This window comes from Myxine glutinosa, chromosome 2 (genome assembly GCF_964187855.1).
Source record: "Myxine glutinosa chromosome 2, kmMyxGlut1.1, whole genome shotgun sequence".
NCBI lineage: Eukaryota > Metazoa > Chordata > Myxini > Myxiniformes > Myxinidae > Myxine > Myxine glutinosa.
The window spans coordinates 120,624,259-120,636,098 of record NC_136262.1 but is presented as its reverse complement, the minus strand read 5'-3'; the positions used below and the strand labels follow the sequence as shown (position 1 = coordinate 120,636,098).

Below are 11,840 nucleotides of genomic sequence, written 5' to 3'. Positions count from 1 at the left end.
TGGTTCACCCTCAATAATCACCAATAAACTCCAATACATTCAGAACTCCGCTGCCCATCTACTCACCCATTCCCGGACCCGTGACCACATCACCCCCGTCCTTTACAAGCTTCACTGGCTCCCCATCCCCCAGAGAATCCAGTACAAAATCCTCCTCTTGACCTACAAAGCCCTCCATAACCTGGCCCCTTCCTACCTGACTGACCTCCTCTCCAGACACACTCCCACCCGCAACCTCCGCTCTGCTGGTACCAACCTCCTGACCCCCCCCCCCCCCCCCATGCGGACCAAATTCAGATCCTGGGGGGACAGGGCCTTCTCCATCGCTACTCCCACCCTCTGGAACTCACTACCTCACACCATCAGAGACTCCTCCTCACTCACCACATTCAAAACATCACTCAAGACCCACCTGTTCAACACTGCATTCAACATTTAACCCACAGCATTTAACCTCTGACTATCTCTTCTCCTTCTCCTTCCTTTTGCTTTGATTATTTACTTATTGATTTTTGTCTTTTTGCACTTGTTTTTTGTGCTCTGTCAAAGCGCCTTTGGGCTTCTTCAAAAGCGCTATATAAAATAAATGTATGATTATTATTATTATTATCAGGTAGTAGTGAACCCCTAGGCCTAACAAACCCTACCTAACGCCGCGCCGGGAAGGATGTTATAACCCCCAGGACTCGGGTCGGCCAGATAAGAAGACAAGGTGATTAACCCCTCCCCCCCCCCCCCCCCCCTTGATAAGGGGAGCGCCGACGGCCGAGATCCGTAACAATATACATAATGTTCCATAATTGTTCTGTTCCTGAATGAAAGTCCGACTCACGGAAGTAAAGGAAATACGACAAATATCCGTGAATGAGACAGAGGTGTTGATTCCCCATAATCTCCTGTTAATACAATTAGCGGCCACAGTGAATATCTCTTACTATAAAATGAGCCGTGCACGAGTGTGTCCGGGTTCCACCCATTGGCTGGCCAGTTCGCCTGACTCCACCCACAATGTCAATACTAAGGCCAACATGATGATTGCTGCTCTGCGAAGTCAAAGGCATCTACAAGTTTTCCCTTCAGTGTAAAATGACCAGAGCGAGAGTTACATTTATAGCCGATAGGCGTTAAGGGCCTTGAGAAGATAGGCCTCAGCGATCGAGGCAGTGTTCTGTTGTTGATAAACTGCCCAAATAACTATGTGGCATCCTCTCGAGCAGCATTTTTACAATGGACGTTATGCAGGCCTTGCCATTATTTCCGACTATTTTCTCTTCAAATTGTGAGTTGGACAGGTGACGGTGAGGGGTTTCTGTGAAATCGGTGATAGCATGATATACATTCTGCTGTTTCAATGTGGGAATGCCGTTTCGTTTTTATGAGCGAGAGTAGGGTGAGGAGAGTAAAGGTGGGATAGATGGTTCAAGACAAAACGGACAATGACCCCAAACACACTTCAAAAAGCAACCAGGAATGGTTCAAGACAAAACGCTGGACTGTTCTGAAGTGGCCAGCAATGAGTCCAGATCGAAATCCCATTGAACACCTGTGTGGAGATCTGAAAACAGCAGTTATAGGCAAGCATCACCAACCTGTTGCTGGATATCAATTGGTTTATTTATTTATATATATTACGGACGCGTGTACGATATTGACGTAAATTTTAATTTAGATTTTTATTTAATAGTTTACAGTCATAGAAATTACAGTTTTCAAATGCTAGATATCGATTGAGGTTTTTTTATGGAAGCGTTTGCAGTTTTTTAACGTAAATTTTCATTTACGGACGCTTTCGGACGGTTCTGTGATTTTTCCCGGTGCACCAGCTTCGATGTCCGTCAGCATGCCAAATTTTGGCGGCACATCGGCACCCTTTCTACGACACCCGTAAGGTACCGAACATTAATATCAGTTAGTCAATTAGTCATTCAGTGGTTCGTAAGACCTTTATGAAGACCCATACGGATGTTGTGCAAAGCGTGCCAATTGCAATCACATCTCATTCACATCAACAATGTGCAAAACAATTCCCACAAAGAGGAGGCATAAACACCTAAAACCGCTCGGCAGCGTAGGTAGGCACATACAGTGAGTGCTTCTATAACACTTGTGTTTCACAAATCAAATGTAACAATGATGTAACTGCCTCATGTAACAGTCCTGTGTTGTGTTCGTCTGTGTGTGCGTGTTGTGTCCGTGTGTTCGTCCGTGTGTTCGTCTGTGTGTGTGTGTGTGTGTGTGTGTCGTTGGTTGTCATCTCCATTTGTGGGTTTCAGAAGGTGGAACAGAGTCCTACCAGGACCCAAAGTATCCACCTCCTCTTCGGTAAGGTTCTGTTTAACTTTTTCAGATTTTTGCTCCGAGTTCTCTTTTCAGGGTCGTCACCGAACCCCGGATTGTCTCCAGTTGTAGTTCATTTGTGGTAATATTCCCGGGGATGGTTTTTAAAATCTCAGTGAAGTTCTTCTTCATCATTCCTTTGCTCCAATTATCACAGGTACAATTTCGATGCTCTACAGCTTTCAGGATCTATTATCTAATTTTTGAGGTCCTGGTATTTGGTCATTTTCTTGATTTGTGTTGTTTAGGCCAAAATCGCTGGGTACTGATATGTCAATCATCAATGCTGTTTTTTCCTTTTTGTTCCTGAGTACAATGTCCGGACACAATGCTTTGTTTTCTATGTTCACGCTCGATGGAATCATCAGGTCGTACGTGAGCATGACGTCCTCATTTTCAATGATTGCCCTTGGTTCGTGTTTCCATGAGTTTTCTAGTACTGGGATGTTTAGATTTCTACAGATATGTCGATGAATCACTTTGCATACTTTGTTGTGCCGTTGTGTGTAAAGTTGTTCTGATAGTTTTTTGCATCCTGAGAGCAGGTGACTAGTACTTCCTGTTTCTGTCTTGCAGAATCTACACTTGTCCGTCTGGCTCAGCCCAGACATCTTTTAAAATCCATTTGTGTAGTGTCCTTGATTTTGAGCATTTATTATGATTCGTTCTCCGTCCCAGTTGAGCTGACCTCTTCTTAGCCATTCAAATGAGCTTTCTTTGTCTCTCCCTACTCTGTCCGATTATTGTGTGTGTGTGTGTGTGTGTGTGTGTGTGTGTGTTTGCGTGTGTGTGTTCGCTTGTCGGCTGCACTACGAGCCTTAGATTATGTAAATCAAAAGGATTTTAAAAGGCCCAATTGCCATTTGTATTGCATTACCGGTCGTTGAAAGCGAATCTTGGAAACAATTCAAACGTTCAGCAAATGCTAAATCCAGACACATAAAGTTATCATACCTGTAAAAGTACATATGCAAAATAAAAAGTATGTCAGCTAAGTTTTAGTCTTGGCAAAAACTTTTTTTTAGCCCAACTTACATGTACCTAGAGGTGGAAAAAATAATGTTTCCTGAAATATGTAGGTTTCGTATGAATATCGTGTATGCCAAAGTCTCACCTGCATGCATTGGTACATTAGAGATAGCACAGGGCTTTGTGCAACGAGCCCCTCCACGTGGGTTCCTAGGCCTTCTGCTAATCCACTTAGGAGGTCTAACGCAACTATCATAAAGTCCTTGTCTGGAGCCTCGCTCTCCTCCGGCTGGGACTGATGAAGCTGAAAAGGAATGGGAGGCAAAGCCAAAAGGTAACAATGGTGGTGGGATATTCTGAGATTAAAAAAAAGACTGAACTGTGCACATTAACATCTTTGTGAAACGAGAAATAAAACGTTATTACCGTGGCCTGGTTGAGCGTTTTCTGAACTAGGTTGACACATCTCTGATAAACCGGCTCACAGTACGGCAAAAAACCCGACTGTAATGCAGTAGCGACGGAGGAAAGGCACTGGGGGAGAGAAAGATACTCGATTACACTGCGGTCATGCTGCCAACATCCTAACACTTTGAAAGCACGGACACAAAACAACACTCGCTGTAAGAACAGTCATCAGCACAACTATCCATTCAAAATAGGACTGGACTCCAAGGAAACGACGAAACAGATGCACATACGACTGGAGTGACAGTTAACCCCAAACCATCATACACCTGGTCGCACGTTTGCACCTGTACATTTTTAGCAGAGTGGGAAGAGAAAAGGTCATCAGAGGGAGAGTGTGATTCCTTGCACAGGACTAGGGCACCTGGCATCACATGCATCAGACAAGAGGTACTTCTTGCGGTCATCATACATCTATCATTTAAAATCGTTACGATATCTATAGCGGTGAAAGATAAGGAGTTGGGGGGGGATGTCCGCAATGATCCCTCTGGCTATCCACGCTGATACATTATCTGTGTTATACACATAAACACCGATACATTATCTGTGTTATACACATCAACACCTGTTATACAAGATTGTTGTGTTATACAAGAGAGAGATTCTGCAATCATCAATGCCTTCGCTATGACGTCATTATTCGACAAATACAACACATCCATCCGATCATTATTTTAAAAAATTCAGCAACTGTTGGTCTGATGGACATGGAATTTTCACCAGAGGAGCACCTCCTCCTTTAGAATGTTTTAATGATAATCATGACGTCATAGGTCATGTGGTACAGGCGCCATCTTGGGAAAACCAAAAAATGTTGCACCTCCATATCTCCAAAACCGCTGCATGGAAAAAATTTAAACATGGCTCATTGTAAAGAGCTCCATATGGGGAATAGGTGTTGTTCACGATGATGTCATTGGTGCCATAATTATGACGCCATAATTATGACGTCATAATTCGACAGGGACAATGCTTAGTCTGATCAGTTTGAAATGTATTGAGCATGATCTATGCAACAATTATACAAGAGAATATAAATGTATGTCGTCATCGCTCACCTGGTCTGGTAGGCATATTGGATCAAAGAAAAAAAAAATGTTCAAAAACAGAAGAGTTGGCTCGCAACAAGTTGACTGCGCAGGTTAAGTATTCTATGAATACCATCTAGTTACAATAAAGTATTTATTTTTATTTGGGTTGTAAATAAATCAGAAATTGTCCTTGGCAGATGACAAATTCCTGTACCCTCAATTGATACCTCATATCAGAGTGGTGACCCATCCAAGATGTAACATAGAGTCAACAAAACTGCCTCGGAAGCAGGCTTATGCATACAACGGCATAAGGAGGATAAACAAACAAAATAAAAAACAAACATTTAATGTGTAGGCAGGACATTTAGTAACGGGTTCAGCACACAAAGTCCTATGCTGTTATTGGTGTTGTCGTAAAGCCCCGGACAGTTCTCTTGAACAAGGCTGCGGCACGGAGACACCAGATTGATCTCCGAGGAATCCCCCACATATAGGATGGTTTACCCCTGCTTTCACGAAATTGGGGCCACGACAGAGTTAGTGAGTTCCAGAGAGAGAGAGAGAGAGAGAGAGAGAGAGAGTTAGAGATTCAGAGAGAGAGCGAGTGTAGGCTTGGCTATATGCAGCAGCCTGGTGATCGTACCAGTACCAATTAGTACCAGCAGCCTGGTGTCAGCTAATACAGTAGCGCATGCAGCCTGGTGTTGGCTTAGCAGTTTGGGTGCTGGTTTGGGATCCTAGGATCCTGAGTTCGAATCCCGGTCGATCGCTGAATTAACACCAGCGGGGTTGACTCAGCCTGTCATCCTTCCGAGGTCGGCAAATTGAGAACCAGCTTGCTGGGATGAATGATCCTGGAGTGTACCCCGATTTAGAATAGGTACACCGTATCCCTGCACATCGTAAGAGGCGACTTAGGGTTGGCGTCAGGAAGGGCATCCGGCGTAAAAACATTGCCTCAAACAGGGGAACCATGATTGTCATGGGGCCTGCAAGGCTAACCCCCACTCTAGCGGGGGAAAATGAACTTAAAACGATCATTCATTTCATTCAGTGTCGGCTTACAGGTTTCCTCTGAGGGGCTGTCTGACTTATCTGTTTTGTCATTACACCCTGCCATCCCTGCGCCCACCTCTGTGACCATTACATTAATGTCATTTAAGACATCAGGGTTATCAATATCGCCACCTGTGTCCTCCTGAGAGGCGCGAGGATTCTCGATGTCTATATCACACTCAGAACCCTCAAACAGTTCGGCAAGTGGTGGAAACGAATTGCTAAGATTTAAACCCGGTTCTGGTTCAGTTTGCAATCCCAAACAGGGATTCTCTACACAAGCTCCATCTTGCAAGCTCGGCAACACATTTGACACATCCAGTACCTTACTTTGTACTGTGCTTGCATCCTTGACAACGGGACATGAACGTTTGTCCTTTTTTACGAGACAATGTTACAAACCCTTCCATGTTGTCATCCGTACAGTCCTGTACAGTAGGAGAGGGACCAACCATTTCTGTCACACCAGCAGGTAGGGAGGAGTGGTCAACTGTTTCCCGCTCCCCAATAGGTCGTGGGAAGGGGTCTGCCATTCCACGTATCCCAGTAGGTGAGGGGGAGCGGTCAACTGCTTCTCGCTCACCCATAGGTCAAGGGGAGGGGTCTACCATTCCACGTACCCCAGTCGGTGAGGGGGAGGGGTCTACTGTTTCCCGCTCACCCATAGGTCATGGGGAGTAGTCCAAGATATCATCCGCCACATTAGGTGGGGTGGGGGGAGAATCTGCAATCACCTGGTCTCGATTTTCTAATTATCACACCAAACAGGGACAGGAACTCTTTACGTGTCTGTAAGCTCCACACCCATAGCACGTCATGACGTCGGTGGAGGCATACATTGTACAAGTATGGCCATTAACCTTTGCATGCAAAACTACATTCACATTTTGCTCATTTTCTGGCAATATAATGTAAACGACCCTTTTAAAAGTCATCAGATGTTTAAATTCACCCCTTGCCGAGTGTATCGGCACCATTGTCGTACCAAACTTGCTCAATTGAGCACACAAGTCCTCACATTTAACAAAGGGAGGGACATTAGACACATGCGCTACGAAATGACCTGGAACTAAACAAAATGAGCTATCCCACCTTCCCTTGGTTAAACTCTAAAGAACACTTCTGTAGTGGTCTCCCATCAAAGCACTAAGGAGGCTCAACTCTGCTAATCATCCGACATGTGATCATCCTTTTTGAGATGGTAAGCGGTCGGCAATGCCCATACAATGATTAAGGCAATAAAATGACACAATACAACTCAAAATGTTTCTTTTGTCACCACGGGGAAAAGGCTCAAAATATCTAAATCTCAAAAAAGAATCAACAAAAGGATGCAATTATGGAGGGATGTGAAGAAACATATGATTTGTTACCTCAAGAAGTGGGAAAAGGTCTTTATCTTCATCCTTTAACAGATTCCACTTCTGAATCAAGGGAGGCATCAACATCTGTATGAACTCCTGAAATGAGAGAAAGCAAGAGTTTCGCATTTTAAATGCACCTTTTAACCTTTAACCTTCTGGGGAACAACGGCTCAAAAACAAAATAAAACCCAAAACTACCGAATATGAATTCCCAATGAGATATCTGAGTTGCTACATGCAAATCAATGTTCCTGTCACTCCTGTGCGTTAAACAATCTTCACCGTCTCTCCACAAGGATTGACAATCAAACTGTCCAATCCAATTCTCTCGACAAACACTGGAAGAGGTGCAATCCTTGCGACTCTTTGGCCTCATGATCTGCCATAACCTTTCATGAAAGAATCACCCACGATGAAGGTGAATCATCTCGACACGCCCGATAAAGCCTCTCACCACTCGTCCCCCGGAAGTGGGAGGTCTTGACGCCCACGCAATCAAGTGTGGGTGTGGGGCTCAACGATTGATTAGCAACCAGATAAAAAACTACTACCATTGGTTGGACAAATAAAAGGAACAAAGTTCATCGATAGTTAGTACACCACAAGTACATTACAGGAGCATCGCTTTCACAGCACAGACAGGTTGATGGTCTCTCCATCTTATAACGCCTCCTTTCTGGTCGTGCACCCTCTGCTCTTCCCATACTTTGTCCACCCCTCCCCCTCCCCCTACACACAGGTTTCTGCAGGATGCACAAGGTCCACCATCAACCCCCTCTGGTTGAACTTCCCAAATTCAGGATCACTGCTCAATTCCATTCATCTGTTGCTCATTTTCTGCCTGTGGAACCAATTGCACATCCTCTACCATCTCATTCTTCCCTCCAGATCTTCAAGACACCTGTTCACCACCATCTCAGATCGTCCCTAATGCAGAACCATGATCTTTTCCACCTCCATTACCCCCACACCCATTGCCTACCTCTTTCCAAGTTTCTCATCTTTTCTTCCTGAGAGTTTACGGCTGTATCCATCTTGTCCACCCAACAAATCCTCCACTAGCAGTCATTCTTTCCCACATCCCATATTTCTCTAATTTGTCCCTCAACCCTGATGTTGGTGTTTGTTCCCTCCCCCAACTCTCTTTCTACTGTTCCTTATGTCATATTACATCCTGATCAGTTTTGTTTTTACACTCCTCCACAAGCCTCGACTTTGTATACAAAAATAAAATAATATCATGAAGCTGATCAAAGGCCAGTCGCTGTCTGGGTATACTCGGTAGAGCCAAAGCATTCCTGAGTCATACTGAGCTCATCACAATATACAAGACCTTCTTATGGATGTCCATGGAGGGTGGCTCCCACTCTTGATTGGTACTCCTACTTACCACCTTTCCTCTCTGTAGGTCAAAAACAAGGCCTTCCACATCATTGGCATTTCAAGGCAGGAGCTGGATTCGCAAGGATCATCTCTCCTCCACTAGCAACAGGATGGTTAGCTTCTCCATTTTAAGTAACCTTACATCTGGCTATGCTGCTCCTGTTCTATCCTACTTCTACCCTTGCTAAAGCACCCCCAGGTCACACACTTGGTCCATAAATTATCACCTTTTCATCATCTCAAATTTCAAACTGATTGCCCACTGCATTCATTTATCCCCTTAATCACCCGATTGTGAAATAGTACCCCGTGTCTGGTTTCTCGTTCTCCTCACTTCAGTCTTTCAAACGTGCGACCCATCCCGACTCATGCACATCTACAATCTCTTCTACACAGACTGATTATTTCCCATTGTGTTCCTCACAGAACTGTTGTTACTCATTTTTGTGTTATTCCTACTTTCCTCCTTCTGAATGTCCACTCTCGCACACAATCCTACCTCCCCAATACCCTCTGAGAGTTTGTGAACCTATAACACAAGGTCACATGAGAGATTAAAGGTCACATGAGAGATTAAAGGTCACATGAGAGATTAAAGGTCACATGAGAGATTAAAGGTCGCATGAGATTAAAGGTCACATGAGATTAAAGGTCACATGAGATTAAAGGTCACGAGAGATTAAGGGTCACGAGAGATTAAACCTCACATGAGAGATTAAACGTCACATGAGAGATTAAATGTCACATGAGAGATTAAATGTCACATGAGAGATTAAAGGTCACATGATACATTAACGGTCACATGATACATTAACGGTCACATGAGAGATTAAACGTCACATGAGAGATTAAAGGTCACATGAGAGATTAAAGGTCACATGAGAGATTAAAGGTCACATGAGAGATTAAAGGTCACATGTGAGATTAAAAGTCATATGAGAGATTAAACGTCACATGAGATTAAAGGTCACATGAGAGATTAAACGTCACATTAGAGATTAAACGTCACATTAGAGATTAAAGGTCACATGAGAGATTAAAGGTCACATGAGATTAAAGGTCACATGAGAGATTAAAGGACACATGAGATTAAAGGTCACATGAGATTAAACGTCACATGAGATTAAAGGTCACATGACATTAAAGGTCACGAGAGATTAAAGGTCACGAGATTTTAAACGTCACGAGAGATTAAAAGTCACATGAGAGATTAAAAGTCACATGAGAGATTAAAGGTCACATGATACATTAAAGGTCACATGAGAAATTAAACGTCACATGAGAGATTAAACGTCACATGAGAGATTAAACGTCACATGAGAGATTAAAGGTAACATGAGAGATTAAGCATCACATGAGAGATTAAGCATCACATGAGAGATTAAACGTCACATGAGAGATTAAACGCCACATGAGAGATTAAAGGTCATGAGAGATTAAAGGTCACATGAGAGATTAAACGTCACATGAGAGATTAAAGGTCACATGAGATTAAAGGTCATGAGAGATTAAAGGTCACGAGATTAAACATCACATGAGAGATTAAAGGTCACATGAGCTTAAAGGTCACATGAGAATAAAGGTCACATGAGAGATTAAAGGTCACATGAGAGATTAAAGGTCACATGAGACATTAAAGGTCACATGAGAGATTAAACGTCACATGAGAGATTAAACGTCACATGAGAGATTAAACGTCACATGAGAGATTAAACATCACATGAGAGATTAAATGTCACATGAGGGATTAAACATCACATGAGATTTAATGTCACATGAGAGATTAAAGGTCACATAAGAGATTAAACGTCACAGGAGATTAAACGTCACATGAGAGATTAAATGTCACATGAGAGAATAAAAGTCACATAAGAGATTTAAGGTAACATGAGATTAAAGGTCATATGAGAGATTAAAGGTCATATGAGATGAAAGGTCATGAGATTAAAGGTCACATGAGAGATTAAAGGTCACATGAGATTAACGGTCATGAGAGATTAAAGGTCACATGAGATTAAAGGTCACATGAGAGATTAAAGGTCACATGAGATTAAAGGTCACGAGAGATTAAAGGTCACATGAGATTAAAGGTCACATGAGATTAAAGGTCACATGAGAGATTAAAGGTCACATGAGAGATTAAAGGTCACATGAGAGAGTAAGGACATATGAGAGATTAAAGGTCACATGAGAGATTAAACGTCACATGAGAGATTAAACGTCACATGAGAGATTAAACGTCACACGAGAGATTAAACGTCACACGAGAGATTAAAGGTCACACGAGAGATTAAAGGTCACATGAGAGACGAAAGGTCATATGAGAGATTAAAGGTCATATGAGAGATTAAAGGTCACATGAGAGATTAAAGGTCACATGAGAGATTAAAGGTCACATGAGAGATTAAAGGTCACATGAGAGATTAAAGGTCACATGAGAGATTAAAGGTCACATAAGAGATTAAAGGTCACAGGAGATTAAAGGTCACATAAGAGATTAAAGGTCACAGGAGATTAAAAGTCACATGAGATTAAAGGTCACATGAGAGATTAAAGGTCATATGAGAGATTAAAGGTCACATGAGAGATTAAAGGTCACATGAGAGATTAAAGGTCACATGAGAGATTAAAGGTCATGAGAGATTAAAGGTCATGAGAGATTAAAGGCCATGAGATTAAAGGTCACATGAGAGATTAAAGGTCACGAGACTAAAGATCACGAGAGATTAAAGCTCACATAAGATATTAAAGGTCATATAAGAGATTAAAGGTGATGGAAGCATCATGCTATGGGGATGCTTTTCAGTGGCAGATACTGGGAGACTTGTAATAATAGAGGGAACAAGGAATGGAGCCAAATAGAGACAAGTCCTTGAGGAGAACCTGCTTCAGAGTGCAAAAGACCTGAGACTGTGGTGAAGATTTATGTTCCAACAGGACAATGACCCTAAGCATACAGCCAAAGCAACAAAGGAATGGCTTAAAAACAAGAACGTTAAAGTCCTTGAGTAGCCCAGCCAAAGTTGGAATCGCATTGAGAATCTGCGGAAAGACTTGAATATTGCTGTTCACCGACGCTCCCCATCCAACTAGACAGAGCTTGAGCAAATCTGTAATGAATGATGGGAGAAACTCCCCAAATCCAGATGTACCAAGCTGATACAGACAAACCCAAGAAGACTCAAAGCTGTAATCGCTGCCATAGGCTCTCTATGTATTAACTCAG

At 42.8% G+C, this 11,840-nt stretch overlaps 1 protein-coding gene across 2 annotated transcripts in view; it reads right to left on the bottom strand.

The window, feature by feature from the left end:
* The window catches only part of LOC137421317 (transportin-1), an 89,870-nt gene that overhangs the window by 47,092 nt on the left and 30,938 nt on the right, over positions 1-11,840 (bottom strand). For both annotated transcript variants that reach the window (XM_068107238.2, XM_068107239.2), the window contains 3 exons: positions 7,241-7,327; positions 3,733-3,840; positions 3,452-3,610 (listed from right to left, as the gene is read on the bottom strand). In XM_068107238.2, the coding sequence (XP_067963339.1) occupies positions 3,452-3,610; positions 3,733-3,840; positions 7,241-7,327 (354 nt within the window). The remainder of the gene's footprint in view (positions 1-3,451; positions 3,611-3,732; positions 3,841-7,240; positions 7,328-11,840) is intronic.